Below are 16,712 nucleotides of genomic sequence, written 5' to 3'. Positions count from 1 at the left end.
GAAAACACATCTCTGTGAAGGTAATTCTAGACTGGGCTAGTGGAAAAGCCAATCAGGATGTAGATTTCATCTTTGTGCTTCCATTTCGAGAACTAAACTTGATTCGAGATGATCAGTACAGTCTTCACAAACTTCTTCTGCATTTTCATCCTGACTTTCAAGATCTGGATTTAAAGGTTTATGAGGAGTGTAAACTTATGTTCATCATTGATGGTCTGGACGAAAGCAGAATGACGCTGACGTTTTCAGATAGTGAGAACATTTCTGATGTGACTGAGACGTCATCAGTGGGTGTGTTGATATCAAACTTGATAAAAGGAGAGCTACTTCCCTCTGCTCTAATCTGGATCACCTCCAGACCAGCAGCAGCCAATCAGATCCCTTCCAAGTACATTGACCGTGTGACAGAAATTCAGGGATTCAGTGAACATCAGAAGGAGAAATATTTTAGGAAGAGTATCAGTGATGACCATCAAGCCAGCAGAATCATCTCACACATCGGATCAGCAAGAAGCCTCCACATCATGTGTCAAATCCCTGTCTTCTGCTGGATCTCAGCCACTGTACTTCAAAAGCTCCTGAAAGATCTGAAATCTGAATGCAGAAATCCCTCAAACTCTGACTGAAATGTACATCCACTTCCTGCTCAATCAAATAAACCTGGGGAACCAGAAGAATGAAGAGAGAGAACCAGAGAAACTCCTGCAGTTCAAAAGAGAAGTGATTGTAAAACTCGCTGAACTGGCTTTCAAACAGTTGATGAAGGGCAATGTCATATTCTATGAGGAGGACCTGAGAGAGAGCGGCATAGACGGGACTGACACCTCTGTGTATTTTGGGATTTGCACTGAGATCTTTGAGGAATCTGTGATTCATCAAACAAAGGTCTATAGTTTCATACATCTGAGCTTTCAGGAGTTTCTAGCTGCTTTTTATGTAGTTCACTCCCATCTGACGAAAAACAAAGAGCCATTGCAGTTTTTTCTTGATGATAAAAACAAGTTGTGTAGATATAAGAGACAAAAGTACAAAGGTATGAGAAACTCTTTGTGTGAGATACTAATATCAGCAGTTGATAAAACCCTTCAGACCGAAAATGGACACCTGGATCTTTTTCTGCGGTTCCTGCTGGGTGTCTCACAGGGCTCCAATCTAGCACTTTTAAATACACTACTGACACCCACAGAGAACAGCTATGATACCATCAAGAGAATTCCTTACTACATTACAGATAAAATCAAGGGATATGGAAATCTTTCAGCTAACAAATCCATGAGTCTCTTCCTCTGTCTGCTGGAAATGAATGATCAGAGTCTGTACAGAGAGATTCAGGAGTTTGTGAAATCAGAAAAACAATCATGGAATAAACCCTCTTCTTCTCACTGTTCAGCAATCGCCTACACACTTCAGATGTCAGAGGAGGTGCTGGATGAGTTTGATCCAATGAAATACTATGCAACAAATGAAGATAGAATAAGACTGATACCAGCTGTGATGAACTGCAGAAATGCTCTGTAAGTACGACGGAGTAAAATATTGAAGTAAATGTAATTAATTACTGTACTTAAGTATTTAGCTAATTTTTTTAATTTAAATATAGATATAATAATAATAGCAAAGATATTAGCTTTTCTCTACTTGATTAATTTTACTACTTTGAGTACATTACAAACATACATACATTTTTTGCAGCATTTTAATTTATATAGAGAGAGTCACAATGCATTAAGAAAATCTGGAAATTGTGTGCATTTTGCCCTCACACACTCAGAATTGTGAACAAGGTTTGCTGAATCATGTTTTTTTCTTTATAAGACATGCCTGCAGTGATTAGGCTGAAACCAGCACGTCCAGTGCAAATAGGGTTTAACTATTTAATTTCACAATATTTGTATTAATATATTCAGTATGAGTAAAATACCCAAGCACTGTTAAAAAAAATATTTTTTTACTCAAATACAAGTTGTATTGGAATTGCTGACGTGTAACCTGTGGATAACCTGAGTTATTTTCATTGTAAGGAATTCATTAATGTCATTACAGAGAAAACAGATTTGTCTGTTGTTGAAACGCAAAACAATTAATCTATTAAATCATTTTTTTAATAAAACACACATGTAAGAAAAAATTATCTATTTCTTAAATGACCATTAAAGGAGAAGTCCACTTCCAGAACAAAGATTTACAGATAATGTACTCACCCCCTTGTCATCCAAGATGTTCATGTCTTTCTTTCTTCAGTAATAAAGAAATTATGTTTTTTGAGGAAAACATTTCAGGATTTTTCTTCATATAATGGACTTCTATGGTGCCCAGAGTTTGAACTTCCAAAATGCAGTTTAAATGCGGCTTCAAACGATCCCAAATGCGGTTGTAAATTGTGGATCCCAGCTGAGGACTCATCGTTTCGGTAGATAAGACCCTTCTTCCTTGGCTGGGATCATTTAAAACCGCATTTAAACTGCATTTTGGAACTTGAGGCACCATAGCAGTTTATTATATGGAGAAAAATCCTGAAACGTTTTCCTCAAAAAACATAATTTCTTTACGGCTGAAGAAAAAAAAAGACATGAACATCTTGGATGAGAAGGGAGTACATTATCTGTAAATTTTTGTTATGGAAGAGGACTTCTGCTTTAAAGCACAAAGAATATATATCTGCAGTTTAGGGATGTTCATTTCGGTTATTTTTCCTAACCGACAGCCGACGCTTGTTAACCAATTATTAACCGTTAACCGACAAGATTAATTTAAATTAGAATTTAATTATTTTAGAAAGGATAAGTATCTGTGACCCGTTAAAATACCAACATTTGTTTTCCGGGATTAATTTTACATGCGCAAAAAGCAGCAAACAACAGAACATGAGGATTCACATGGACATGTCGCATCACCTGCAGCGCTTCTGCGAATGGAGAAAAACATCATAAAGCTAGGCTATGTGTAGAATGAATATGACTTTTTACTTAATTAACAAAACGAAAAAAAACTACAAGTAGCTAATATGCAGAGTTTTGGTTCATTTTTGTACTGCGCGAAAGGAAGACGGCTGAAAGCAGCATCCTATTTTTCTTTATTTTACAAACAGCAAACCGTTTACAGTTTCGATTATCTGTAAAGAGTCGTTTCCCCTGTTAGAAAGAAAAAATCAAGTGATTGCGCCGGCGGTGTCGTATGAGAGACCCAATGTTAGTTTCAGTTTTGCTTTAGCCTAAATGGTTTCATCACATGTGCTTTTGTTAGTGTTCTTAGATGGCCACTGGACCAATCATCTGTGTTCAGTGACCTTCATGTATATGCAATATTCACTGAATACTGAAAGCATGATTTAACCATTTTCTCCTCATTACACTGTCATTCTGTCTTATAGACTTGCTGGATGTGGCCTCACTGATCAGCATTGTGAAACTTTGTCTTTAGCGCTGCGATCATCAAACTCTCATCTGAGGAAGCTTGACCTGAGTAACAATGATCTGCAGGATTCAGGAGTGAATTTGTTGTCTGCTGGACTGAAGAGTTTACAGTGTCAACTGAATATACTAAGGTATTTAAGAAAACTTAAAAAAATATTCCAATAAATATAGAAACAGTACCATGAATACTGACTATGTAGTGATCACCAAAAAAGGCACTAAATTATGTAGTGAGTTTTGGGTCTCACAGTATTTAGGGCCCTATCCCTCATCAGGTTAAAGTTAGCATTTTCCAAGATCTCCTATTACACCTTTAAGGTGTGAAAATTTCATATTCTAGCCAAATCTAAGTTGTTTTTGAGTTTAAATGGTTCAGAACAGCTAATCAATAAATCATTTTAAACAGATTAGAATGACTAACAAATTAAACTTAATCACAATGTACTACTTTAAGCCATTTCAGAAAGAAAGTTTAAAGTATATATGTATAGAATTTATTTATTAGTGTCACCACCGCTGCTTGATGTTTTTAATCTGTCCAATCTCTTTGTATTGCTAAAGTGGACAAATCATGTTAAAATGAAGAGGTGTTGCCAGAGCCAATAGCCTTGTGTGCTACAACACATAGCATGATTGCACTTAGACCCGAGTTTAAGTCCCTAACATTTCCTGATCCCATCCCCATCACTCTTCCACTTCACTTCCTGTCATGATATATTGTCTTATCAAAATGAAGGCAAAAATTTAAAAAATGTATAGATGCATCAGAGCCAATAGCCATGAGGGCAGTGCTCTGATATATAGTGTGTTTGTGATTTGATGACCTGAGGTAGTTGAAGTCCCAGAACCTGGTATTTTCCCAATTCCATCCCTCTCTCTCTACCACTTTGCTTCCTGTCAATACCCTGTACTGTCCTGTCCAATAAAATTACAAAAACATCTGAAATATAAAAAAGGCTATCCTTTTTTCATGTACACATTACTTATATGTTTTGCCTAAGCACTGACCACAATGTCATTTAATCTTAATGCCTCACACCCAAAAAGAATGACTGAATAAGTAGCATTTCATTATAAAATGACATGTTCACAATTCTTACACTTATGGTTACCATTAGGAATAGGAGATTAATCAGCCCTAAACCAGCTATTGTTTGTTAGGTATACTATTCTATAAGACATTCATTTTGTTATCCTCTTTTGTAGACTTGTTGGATGTCGTCTCTCTGATCAGTGCTGTGGACGTTTGTCTTCATCTCTTCAGTCATCAAGATCACATCTGAGAGAGCTGGACCTGAGTAACAATGACCTGCAGGATTCAGGTGTAAAACTGCTCTCTGTTGGACTGAAGAGTTCTTACTGTCAGCTGAACATACTGAGGTGTGACTTTCAAATTGATTCATTCACTATGTGTATGAATAGGTGTTTCGTAACTATGGCTAGCAGATACTTTACCCTGCATCTTAAATTGGTCACTTGTTCACTCATGTACTACTTTATATATGGTGAATGGAAGTGCACTATATAGGAGATTGATTCAGACAGGGGTATCCGGCTCAAACCCTCTGCAAATCCACTGTGCAGAAGATTTTGTTGTGGTGACCCCTAAAGAATGGGAGCAGCCAAAAGAAAGTGAAAGTATTGGATCTTTGATGTTAAAGTTTGTTGGAAATGTAGAAACTTGGTGGGGTGTCTGAATAAAACACTGGACAAACACCAGTCCATTTCTTTCTTTTATTTCATTTAGTTGAGGATGCTAAATGTCTTAAGTAGTTCACATAATGAATAAATATACAGGGCAGGTGTTGACGGATGGACAGGATGGTCTTATGTCACTATAAACAATCAAACTCGTACAAACAAAGAAAATCAAACTCGTGCAAGCAATTCATCAAACATCCAATCCAAATAATTCAAATAATACAATTACACAAATAATTCCGCATCCAAAGTAAAATGGTTCAAAGAACATAACTGGGTATCCGTTTGAACACCCACACCTCACCAGTGCAAAACAAACAAAGGAAGGAATTGAGGTCTACTTTTAGGTCAGGGCTATTCAGTTGGCGGCCCGCTGGCCCAATCGGGCATGCCAATCATTTTTATCCGGCCTAAGCGAAGAGTACGCAGGTCACACTAATACGCTGAGGACACAGACACACAATTGTGTCAAAATGCACAGTTTTGGCAAATTACTTCCAAAACACAGTCTTAAATTGTTATAAAGTCTTAAATGACCGTAAAAAGTTGGGAGAAAAGCGGATGTGCACCAGATCCTTGTCAGGATTTAAAGAGAAAGCACTGCTTTTAAAGTGAAACCTGCTGCAGTCTGTCACTGATGTAAATCAAAGAACAAAAGAAAAAGAGAAATCACTCGACTGCTCTAGTCTCTGATTAACTTTTGTAGCTTGAATGAAGATTCATTTATATAGTTTATGCATATAGTTTATGCATATACAATTTATAGTGAAAATTGTTTTAAGTTGACTTAAATTAAGTTATATTTTTCAGAGCCTATTAAATGTTACAAATAACGGCTTTCAGTTATACTGTAATGTTGAATGGCTATAATTAATGGCTAAAATTGAGGGGAAAATGGATTTATTAGAGACATCAGTAACAGTAAAATTATTAGTATCAATGATACTGGTCTTTTCAGTAATTATAGGTTATCTCAATAAAAATATGTCATTAAACATATTTAAAATATACCATTTTTATGTTGTTTCTGTATTAATTTGGAGATTCAATGTGAAATTATGACAATATAAGTATAATAATATGTGATTAATCACAATTAATTACAGAAAAAATGTGCTATTAATAATTTTTTTAAAAATTAATTGACAGCACTAATGTTAACATTTTATACATGTTACTATTGGTAATATTAATTCAGTTTACTGCCGAATATGCATTTCAGTTTCCAATTTTTCCAATTGTATAGGCCCCCCCCAGAAAGAGATTGCAATGCCCACTCCCTTGGCCCCCTTCAAATTTTCAGTTTGATAGTCTGGCTCCCAAGTGAAGCTAATTGAATAGCCCTGTTATAGACCTTGGCTGGGGGTGTGTGGGTAGTGTAGTGCACTAGATTTGGTAGTGTAGTTTTTTTTAATTAACACTAGGGATGTGACGAGATCTCGTAGCAGGAGATCTCGCAAGATCTGATGTGCATGTCTTGTGATGAAATCCTTGTAAAACATTAATCAGTGTTTACATTAAAGCTGCACGATTAATCCTTAAAATATGGAGATCTCGATTCAAACACCCATGCGATCTTATTCCTGAATGACAACGATTTAGCTATGTCTATTAGGACTGTTTCACATCGCGAGTGTCTGTGGAGTGTGAGAAGCACGTTTTGTCGCTGCCCATGTTAATGAATCAGAGGGTCGGGGTAAATGTGAACACAAAAAAAGCAACACAAACAGTATTTTCAATGATATTATAATCATTATTTCTGTGTTACAGAGATTTTAATAACAGAAGTACTGGGATAAAAGTTTCTAGTTTGGGTATAAACACTTATTGTACACAGTAGTGATCAAAACGAAACTATCTTGTATGTATAGTAACGCTTATCCTCTTCCGCCAGGAGGTGGCGACAACTGCCCGTTTAAAAAAAGTATGTAATTGAATGATTCATCCAGGAGATTTCAATACAAACAAGTCTTAATGAAGTGAGACACTGACTCCTTTATTGAATGTTTTTTTTTGTTTGTTTAAATGAATATATGTTTTTAAAAGACTTAAGCAATGAACAGTTTGTCAGAACCACTAGTAAATTACGTTATTTTGTTTAGTTTTCTAACCTTTTTTTCCACAGTCGTGAGAGAATTGTGATCTCCAATTTATTAAAAACAACTGGGATTCTACATTTTTCCAGAATCGTGAAGCTTGTTTAAATACTGTTTATTACTGCATATAATTCATTAAAATGGAAGTTTAATTTCATAAAGTTCAAAATGCACCTACATTTTTTTGCATTTTGTCTTTTTCAGTTGAATAAAAGATTATTTTCTCTATATATTTAATCATTGAGGATTTTTTAAGAAAAGTTTAAAAATCTCGCCTCGTCTCGTTCTCGTGAACCCAGTCTCGTGTCTCGTCTCGTCTCGTGGGATAAGTGTCTCGTCACACTGCTAATTAACACAAATATTAACTTACAGTTTTCTTCACTACACTGTTTAAATAATATATTTGCTGGTTATCTGTCTTGGCAAAATGTTTATGAAGATCCTCATAAAACCAATCATAAGACAAAGGTCACAAAAGTGTCAGTCAGAATACGCATAAGCCATCTAACTGGTATTGTGACAGGAGTTAAGTACTGCTTTATTGCTCTGTTTAGATTCGCCTTATGTAATCTCACTGGTCAGTGCTGTGAAAGTTTGGCTTCAGCTCTACAATCATCAAACTCTCGTCTGAGGGAGCTGGACCTGAGTAACAATGACCTTCAGGATTCAGGAGTGAGTTTGCTCTGTGCCGGACTGAAGAGTTTACACTGTCAACTGAACATACTAAGGTATTTAAGTATGCAAATATTTAAAATTACTATTTGTTTGTTTTATCATATTATTTTATGTATTTAGTTTTCTTTTAAATGATATTGTTCAGCACAATGGTCAAAATGGTTTTTGTGCTTTATAAATAAAATGAACTGAATAGTATACACATTGTTACGTTTAGGTATGGGGGGTGGATCAGAGGATTCAAAATATGATCATGCAGAATAAGGCATTAATATTTGCTTAATAAGTACTAATAAACAGCTAGTATGCTAGTAATATGCTAGTGGTACTAATAAGCAACTAGTTAATAGTGAGAATTGGTCCTTGAAATTGTTACCGGTTGAATTTTCTACTAATAATTCATTATAAATTATTATGTAAAAAAAAATAAATAAATAATAGTAATAATAAATAAATATTTGTTTAAATGAAATGTAGCATGACTGAATAAAGGCAGATTTTCTCGTATGATTTTTGGGTTGTATTGAAGGATTACTAATATGATCCAAACTAATATGATACAAAAATTACCCCCATGTCATCCAAGATGTTAATTTCTTTGCAACTGAAGAAAGAGAGACATGATGTTTTTTTAAGGATTTTTCCCCATATATTGGACTTCAAAGTTGCTTGACAGATTGAAGGTTAAAAATGCAGTTTCAGAGCAGCTTTAAAGAGCTCTACAAGATCCCAGCCAAGGAATAATGGTCTTATCTAGCAAAATGATTATTTCCTAAAAAAAAAACCCTCAAATGCTCATCTTGTCTAGCTCTGTGATGTGCATGCATACTTTGTGCACTCTGGTTCAATACAGTTAGAGTATGTCGGAAAACTCCCATCTCATTTTCTCCTCCAACTTCAAAATCATCCTACATCGCTGCAGAAGTATGGACCCAGTGTTTTCAAAGTTAACCAAAAATCACCCCCATGTCATCCAAGATGTTGATTTCTTTGCAACTGAAGAAAGAAAGACATGAAGTTTTTTGAGGAAAACATTCCAGGATTTTTCCCCTTATATTGGACTTCAAAGTTGCTCGACAGATTGAAGGTTAAAAATGTGGTTTCAGTGCAGCTTTAAAGAGCTCTACAATATACCAGCCAAGGAATAAGGGTCTTATCTAGCAAAATGATTATTTCCTAAAAAAAACCCTCAAATGCTCGTCTTGTCTAGCTCTGTGATGTGCATGCATACTTTGAGAACTCTGGTTCAATACAGTTAGGGTATGTCGGAAAACTCCCATCTCATTTTCTCCTCCAACTTCAAAATCATCCTACATTGCTGCAGAAGTACCGACCCAGTGTTTACAAAGTGAATGTGCAAAGAAGTTCAATCGCCCTTTACAAAAGAGGTAAAACAACGATGTAGAATGATTTTGAAGGAGGAAAACCAGAGCGTACAGAGTATGCATGTACATCGTAGAGCTAAACAAGACAAGCATTTGTGGTTAAAAAGTATATATATATATATATATATATATATTATTTTAATGACCATCTCATTAGATAAGACCCTTATATTCCTCGGCTGAGATTGTTTAGAGCCCTCCGAAGCTGCAGTGAAACTGCATTTTTAACCTTAAATCCGTTGAGCACCACTGAAGTTCACTAAATGTATGGATAGAGAAAAGAAACATGCATTTGAGAAAGTGAAGCTCTGTCTACTGTGAACTGCACAAATCATTGTGTAAAAGTGATAACTGATTGACAAACTGATGTCATGTTAACCGTTGCTGTTTCTAGATTGTCTGGCTGTATGGTGACAGAGGAAGGCTGTTGTTATCTGTCTTCAGCTCTAAATTCAAACCCCTCACACTTGAGAGAGTTGGATCTGAGCTACAATCACCCAGGAGAATCAGGAGTCAAACTACTCTCTGATATACTGAATCATCCAAACTGCACACTGGAAAAACTGAAGTATGTTGAACATATTTAAAATATTTAAATATCAGAATCTTAAAGTGCTATCAAATAATACAGTTATTACATTTTAATTTAAGTAAGACAAGTATTTGTAATATTAAGATTTATAGTGTTCTTGCAGTTTTTGATGAATGAGACAGAAAAGTAGAGTTGACCAGTGTTCCATATTTTACTTTTTTATATTAAAAGTGGTTCCTACTTAGAAATTTTGTAAATAAAGAGCAATCAAATGGTCTCTCAGCTCTCTCAAAATCTAATAAAAAAAAGTGAATGTGGCCTGAGACAGATTTTTTCTGTATTTTCATGCTGAAATTTATTTTAAACCTGATATATGAAGAAAATAAATCTTCCAATGACCCCGGACCCCCGTTTGCTTCCATGTATTTTAATTAATTTGTCAAATGGAAAAAAAAAATCTGAATAAAATTGTCTTTGTGTGTTTACTGATTGTATCAGATAAGCAAAATGTGACACTGTATTTGTTTTATAGTGTGGATCATGGAGGAGAATTCAGGATTACAGCAGGACTACACAAATGTATGTCTACACACACACACACACACACACACATACGCCTCTTTAGTGATTGTTGTTGTTGTCATAAATGTCTCTCTTCTTGTGTTCAGATTTATGCGATCTCACAATGGATCCAAACACCACAAACCCTAAACTCATTCTCTCTGAGGAGAACAGAAAGGTGACATATGTGGATGAGGATCAGCCATATCCAGATCATCCGGAAAGATTTGATAAGCATCCTCATGTCCTGTGTAGGGAGTGTCTGTCTGGACGCTGTTATTGGGAGGCTGAATGGAGTGGACAGGCTGATATATCAGTGACATATAAAGAAATTGGCAGGAAAGGAAAGGAGGCTGACTCTGTGTTTGGATTCAATAAAAACTCTTGGTGTCTGATCTGCTCTGACGAACCATTTGGTCTCTGGTATGATGATCAACACATTGACACATGTGTCACTTCAGGCTCCTGTAGAAAAGCAGGAGTATATGTGGACGTGTCAGCCGGCACTCTGTCCTTCTACAGTGTCTCTGACACACATGCACTTACACGCATATACACATTCAACACCACATTCACTGAAACTCTGTATGTTGGATTTGGCTTTATGGTTCATGATTTAAACTCCACACTGTCTCTGTGTCGGAGAGAGAAGCCTGCAAACAATGCCACAGATGTCACACGTGAATGAAATGAATACGTTCACTTTATATACCTTTAACATATATGTAAATGCACTAATTTAAACATGTAGACTCGTTTATCTTTGCACAATAATCTAATTTATCTTTCAAACAATGTTTCTTGAATATTTAAACAAAAAAATTTACACTGAATGATGTCCTGCTCCTCATGTATTTTACAGGTATGTTTGCCTCAAATCTTAAATCTAAAATTGTACGGTTGGGTATCAACAAAGTAGATTATTTCTTACAAAATGACTGTTGTTACAATTCAGAAAAACAAAAAAGAAAACAAAAAACTATTTTAAAAACTTGTTCTGTAGTACTTCTTTGGTTGATTTTTAATTGTTGTTGTAATCACTGTGGTACATCCGTTTAGAGTGCAATAAAGATTTAATCTCCACTTAGGCTGTGTGTGTATGCAGTTCTTAATGTAACATATTAAAGAAGTCCACTTCCAAAACAAAGATCCTTTGCAAAGTGAATAAGATAAAAGGAGAAGTCCACTTTTAGAACAACAATTTACAAATATTTTACTCACCCCCTTGTCATCCAAGATGTTCATGTCTTCCTTTCTTCCGTTGTAAAGAAATTATGTTTTTTGAGGAAAACATTTCAGCATTTTTCTTCATATAATGGATTGCTATGGTGCCAAAATGCAGTTCAAATGCGGCTTCAAATGATCCCAAATGCGGTTGTAAATGATCGCATCCAAGGAACAAGGGTCTTATCTAGTGAAACAATCAGCTATTTTCATTTAAAAATATATAATTTATATACTTCTTAATGCCAAACGCTCATCTTGTCTTACTCTGCTTGGACTGTTTTTGTTCCGGTTTGTGACACTTAGGGTATGTCGAAAAACTTCCATCTCAGGTTCTTCCTCAACTTCGAAATTGTCCTATATCGCTGTTTTACTGTTGTCATGAACCGGAAAAAGCAGTCCAGGCAGAGTGAGACAAGATGAGCGTTCGACATTAAAAAAGTACATCAATTGTATTATTTTTATGAAAATAACCAATTGTTTTGCTAGATAAGACCCTTCTTCCTCAGCTGGGATCATCTACAACCGCATTTGGGATCGTTTGAAGCCACATTTAAACTGCATTTTGGAAGTTCAAAATCGGGGCACCATGTTAGTCCATTATATGGAGAAAAATGCTGAAATGTTTTCCTCAATTAACATTTTCTTTATGAATGAAGAAAGAAAGACATGAACATCTTGGATGACAAGGGGGTGAGTACATTATATGTGAATCTTTGTTTTGGAAGTGGACTTCTCCTTTAATGTAACATTTGCAACAATGCAACAATACTAAGTAGTTAAAATGACAATGGAAACCTAGAAATACGTCTAGTATCAGCTATATTCAACACAAATACTTAAATCCATCATATTATGACAAGTCTCATTTCAAGCAGGGCTTAAACTCACTGCCATACTACCAGTAGGGTATTCCCGAAAGCAGGTTAATCAATTCACCAGGGTAAGTTTACTTCAAATAAATGGATAACCTCAACTTTCTGTTTTCTCCAAACCTGCTCTGGAGAAAGTTATTTTTTCATATTTACCTTACTTCAGGTACGTCTCTTCAAAAGTATTTGGTGCATGTTTTGTATAACTGTTACTATACTTTAAGAGAAAACATTGGCCAGAACTTTTTACATAAATGGTAGGGAGGGAAATCACATGACAAGAGACATACTGTTGGTGTGACCAAGGACAAAAAGTTCCTACATGCTTTTACAAACATTAAAGTGATGAGGGGAAAGCTGAGTGCAGAGCCAATGCTCCCTATATGCAAAATACGCAAATGCGTTTCATTCATTCATGTACTGCACAAAAAAAAAAACAAATAAATAAATCACCAGATGTTGTTCAAATGGGTTTCAAGAAAGAAAAAAAAACAACTCCTGTCTCATCCAAAAACAAACTCCAGCATATTCAGCTGTCAGAAACGACTGGAACTTCAAATGACATATAGTGCAACTGCACTTCTGGTGATCCTGAGTTCGAGTCCCAACTTGTGGTATTTGCAAATCTCGTTCCCAACTTCTGAAGGATCTGGAGAGATTCTGGATGAAGGAATGGTCTCTGATCTCTTGTCAGGTCTTCTCCAAACTCATCTTGGGAGAAGGACTTTGCAATAATTGGGTGCCAATAACTATGGCTACATGAACTAGAGAAAAACATATTTCACAGTGAGATTTTTTCCTCTACTTTGCATTGTTTTACTTCAGTGAAAGGTTAGAACTTTTTTTTTGAATGAATGAATGAATGAAAGATCAAAAGGATAAACAATGCAGATTTATTTTCACAGCCACCTTTGCTTATATTTACCAAGGGTTTACCAGTTCCACCACTGGTTGCGAGTCATTCTTCAATGGGTAAAATTTGTGCTGGTGCTATAGTTTAAAGGGGTCAGTATATGTGTCATATTACCATTAAAACATCCTGCAAGTTTCATAGCTTAAAACATCCTCATTATAAACAAAACATTTATTTGATCGAAAACAGCTCGTTTGGATCTGAGGTGCAAAGTGACATTAGGTACAAACCTTTGCATAAACACTGCTTCCAGAGTAAGGCATCGACAAATTCATCTTCTCACCATAGGCCCCACCTACTGGCGTTCAGAAGCATAGTGGCTGATCACTTGAGCATGCTGAATGCGAGTGTCGCGTCACGTCAAAAGCAAACAGAAATTACAGTCACTGCCGCTATCTTGTCTACACTGGTTACAGTATACAGATGCGCTTTCCCTTTCTGACACAGTCCACAAGCTTAAGTCTGTCTTTCACTTAGATGCAACAGATTAAAACGAAATCTGGTGCGATAGCTCTGTTAGTACTGTTCATTTGAGTAAGTGTAAACGCTACCATCCGAACCCTAGTGCGCACCAAACAAGTGAATCAAGATCGCTAAAAATATGGGTTTTGGTCTGCTTCCAAACAAACTCTAATGTGGTTCGAATGAAACATAAACGTGACACGGACCGAACACTTCGTTCACAAATGAACCAAAAACTGGAAGTAACAACAAGACACTATGTAAAATGATTTCATGAAGGGAACAAGCAGTGTATTCAAAACAAAATGAGCAGAGGGCAAACATGGAGCAATGAGGAGGTAAGTGCCTTTTATGAGCTCTTCGTGAGTTCGTATGTGGTGAAAATAAAATCATACACACAATAGTGAGCGTGCTTAGTCCAGCAGACGGCATTAGGTGTAGTTGACTTAAAGCGGCACTGGGAAGACAAAAGAGATGGAGGGTTAGTTTACAGATGTTCAAGTTACTCACAACATCACTCAGACTTTGTCTTCAAGAACTTGTCTGGGTTTAGGGTGATTCAGCAGGCAGCATCTGCTCACCTTCCCAGCTGAAAGCCTCTCTGTGGCCTCTCTGTCCACTTTTATGTGGTGGTTGTTGATTGTCCCTAACAGCCTGCAGCAGAGGCTCCGTGTTAAAGGGGAAGAGGTGAACACCTGTGTTGGAGCTATCCTTGGTCCTGAACCTTCTTATTGGGTGACCCAGCCCTTGTCGCTTCCTCTGATGGTGCTCTCCATGGTGCTGAAGGTGTTCAGGCTGCCTTGTGGGGAACTATACCTCTTATTGGCCACCACAGTCTGGACCAAACGAACTGAACTACAAGTGTGAACACACCCAGAAGGATCCCAGCTTAAGATATAAGTGGATAGTTTATTTTTAATGGCATCCTGGATCATGTCAGAGGATTGTTCGGACTTCGGAACATGTTGTTTTGTAATTGAGGCACAGTGTCAAGGAGTTCACAAAGAAACATTTGTTGAAAGATAAAGCAGTACTAGATCTGACTACAACTGCATCACAAAAGTAATGGAAATGTTTTTTTGTTGTCAAAACACTCACGTGCAATTTCAAGGAGGCGTTGATACTGTTTCCTATGCAATGACATTGGCCAATTATAACAGTGTCTGATTACTTTCCTTAAAGGAAACCCTGGGTATTAAGACTTGCATGGCTTAATGTAACAAATAAAGTTTCACAATATGAGTTGAATTACTAAAATAAACGACATTCTAATTTGAGATGCACCTGTAAGTGTAGTCTAGGCTTAAGCCAAAGGATGGTATCTACCGTTTCTTGTCTTTGACATTTGTAAGCTCTTTCAATGGCTGTGGTTTACTAAAAGCCACAAAGGCATCAGGGCTAAAGTGGACAGAACAAAGATTCTGGTCTTCAGGAAGTTTTATTCATCTTCCCATTCTTTTCTCCTCTTTTTATCGCTAGGACTTGAAGACCTACATCTTTTCTCTGGTTGCCCTTCGACTGAAAATTACAAACAAAAGCTGCACAATGTGGCATAGTATCAGTATTTTTTTTTAGAGTTGTGTTGTGGTAAAAATAGCCACAGTTAGCCCCATTGGCTTAACGAGTTCAGCCATTTCACATCATTGAAATAATGGGGCTCCCCCATAATCCAAAATGCGTAAAAGTAACATAAGTCTTTTATGGGTTTTCTGCTACATATTTCAGTAAGAGACATTGTTTACATTATATTAAGCCACACAAGTCTTAATACCTGGGGTTCCCTTTAAAAACTGGTCTTTTCAGACAGAGGGTCATAATCAGTGTTGGGGGTAACGCATTACAAGTAACGCAGGTTACTTAATATTATTAACTAGTAAAGTAACGCGTTACTTTTTAATTGACAAGAAAATATCTGAGTTACTTTTCCCCCCATTTATTGATTAAAAGCTCTCCTGTCCCCATGTTGAGAGAAATCAGGAGTGAGATGTTAGTTCTAGAATAAATATAAACATGCGTTAATACATCTCACTCACAAAAAACAGATTTAATATTCCTCAAAATGAATAAAAACAGTAAAATTCAGCTCAGAATATGAAGCAAACCTGCAATAATTAAATATGTTAATAATACAAATATGTATATCTTTGCTGCCGACCTTCGATGATCCAATTCAACCATACTAATAAGCAAAAATTACTCAAGATAATCTAACATTTGTTTTCCTTTTTTATTGCTGAAGAGTTGATATTTTTTTATTCTGCGGTCTACTGATGTGAATTTACTTTTCTCAAAGCCTGAGGCTTTTGGTGTGAAAAGGCTTTTGCATTTGCCAAAAATGCTTTTTATATTGAAAACAAACAAGCAAGCCCTACCCATATTTAAAAAGTAACGCAAAAGTAAAGTAACGCATTACTTTCCATAAAAGTAACTAAGTAACGTAATTAGTTACTTTTTTAGGGAGTAACTCAATATTGTAATGCATTACTTTTAAAAGTAACTTTCTCCAACACTGGTCATAATTAGGGTTGAAAATAATAATTTTACCACATTTTTTTGTGTGCAAAAAAAGTTATTAACATTATAAGGAAACCTCAAGGAACATATACAAATAATACAAAAAAAATCCATATCATGTCACTGATGCCCTTGTTAAGATAGATTGTTTAATTGCAAAAGCCTGTGCAATATGTCTGCTACAGTTAAACTTGTGCAATACGTGATGGTAATACTGTAAAGAAAAAATAAGGGATTGCATTTCCTGTAATGATAGAAATCTGTTTAACAACAACAACAAATGCCTTTTAAGTTAAACTGTAAATTCAAGGGTCTCACATCTGCATGACATTTCAGGTGTATCTGTAAGTGATGATAACACAAC

General features: G+C 36.0%; 1 protein-coding gene across 1 annotated transcript; it reads left to right on the top strand.

The window, feature by feature from the left end:
- Positions 1–2: 2 nt before the first annotated feature.
- On the top strand, positions 3–11,435 carry LOC127164541 (NACHT, LRR and PYD domains-containing protein 12-like; the record flags this gene model as incomplete). The annotated part of the gene is given in 8 exon segments (XM_051108523.1): positions 3–599; positions 601–1,514; positions 3,371–3,544; positions 4,620–4,793; positions 7,765–7,938; positions 9,665–9,838; positions 10,335–10,381; positions 10,471–11,435. Coding segments are annotated over 8 exon segments (2,835 nt in total), but the record flags the coding sequence as incomplete, so codon positions are not given.
- Between the last annotated feature and the right edge of the window lie 5,277 nt (positions 11,436–16,712).

The sequence above is a fragment of the Labeo rohita genome, chromosome 4 (assembly GCF_022985175.1).
Source record: "Labeo rohita strain BAU-BD-2019 chromosome 4, IGBB_LRoh.1.0, whole genome shotgun sequence".
Lineage (NCBI taxonomy): Eukaryota > Metazoa > Chordata > Actinopteri > Cypriniformes > Cyprinidae > Labeo > Labeo rohita.
This window is presented reverse-complemented; position numbering and strand designations above follow the sequence as displayed.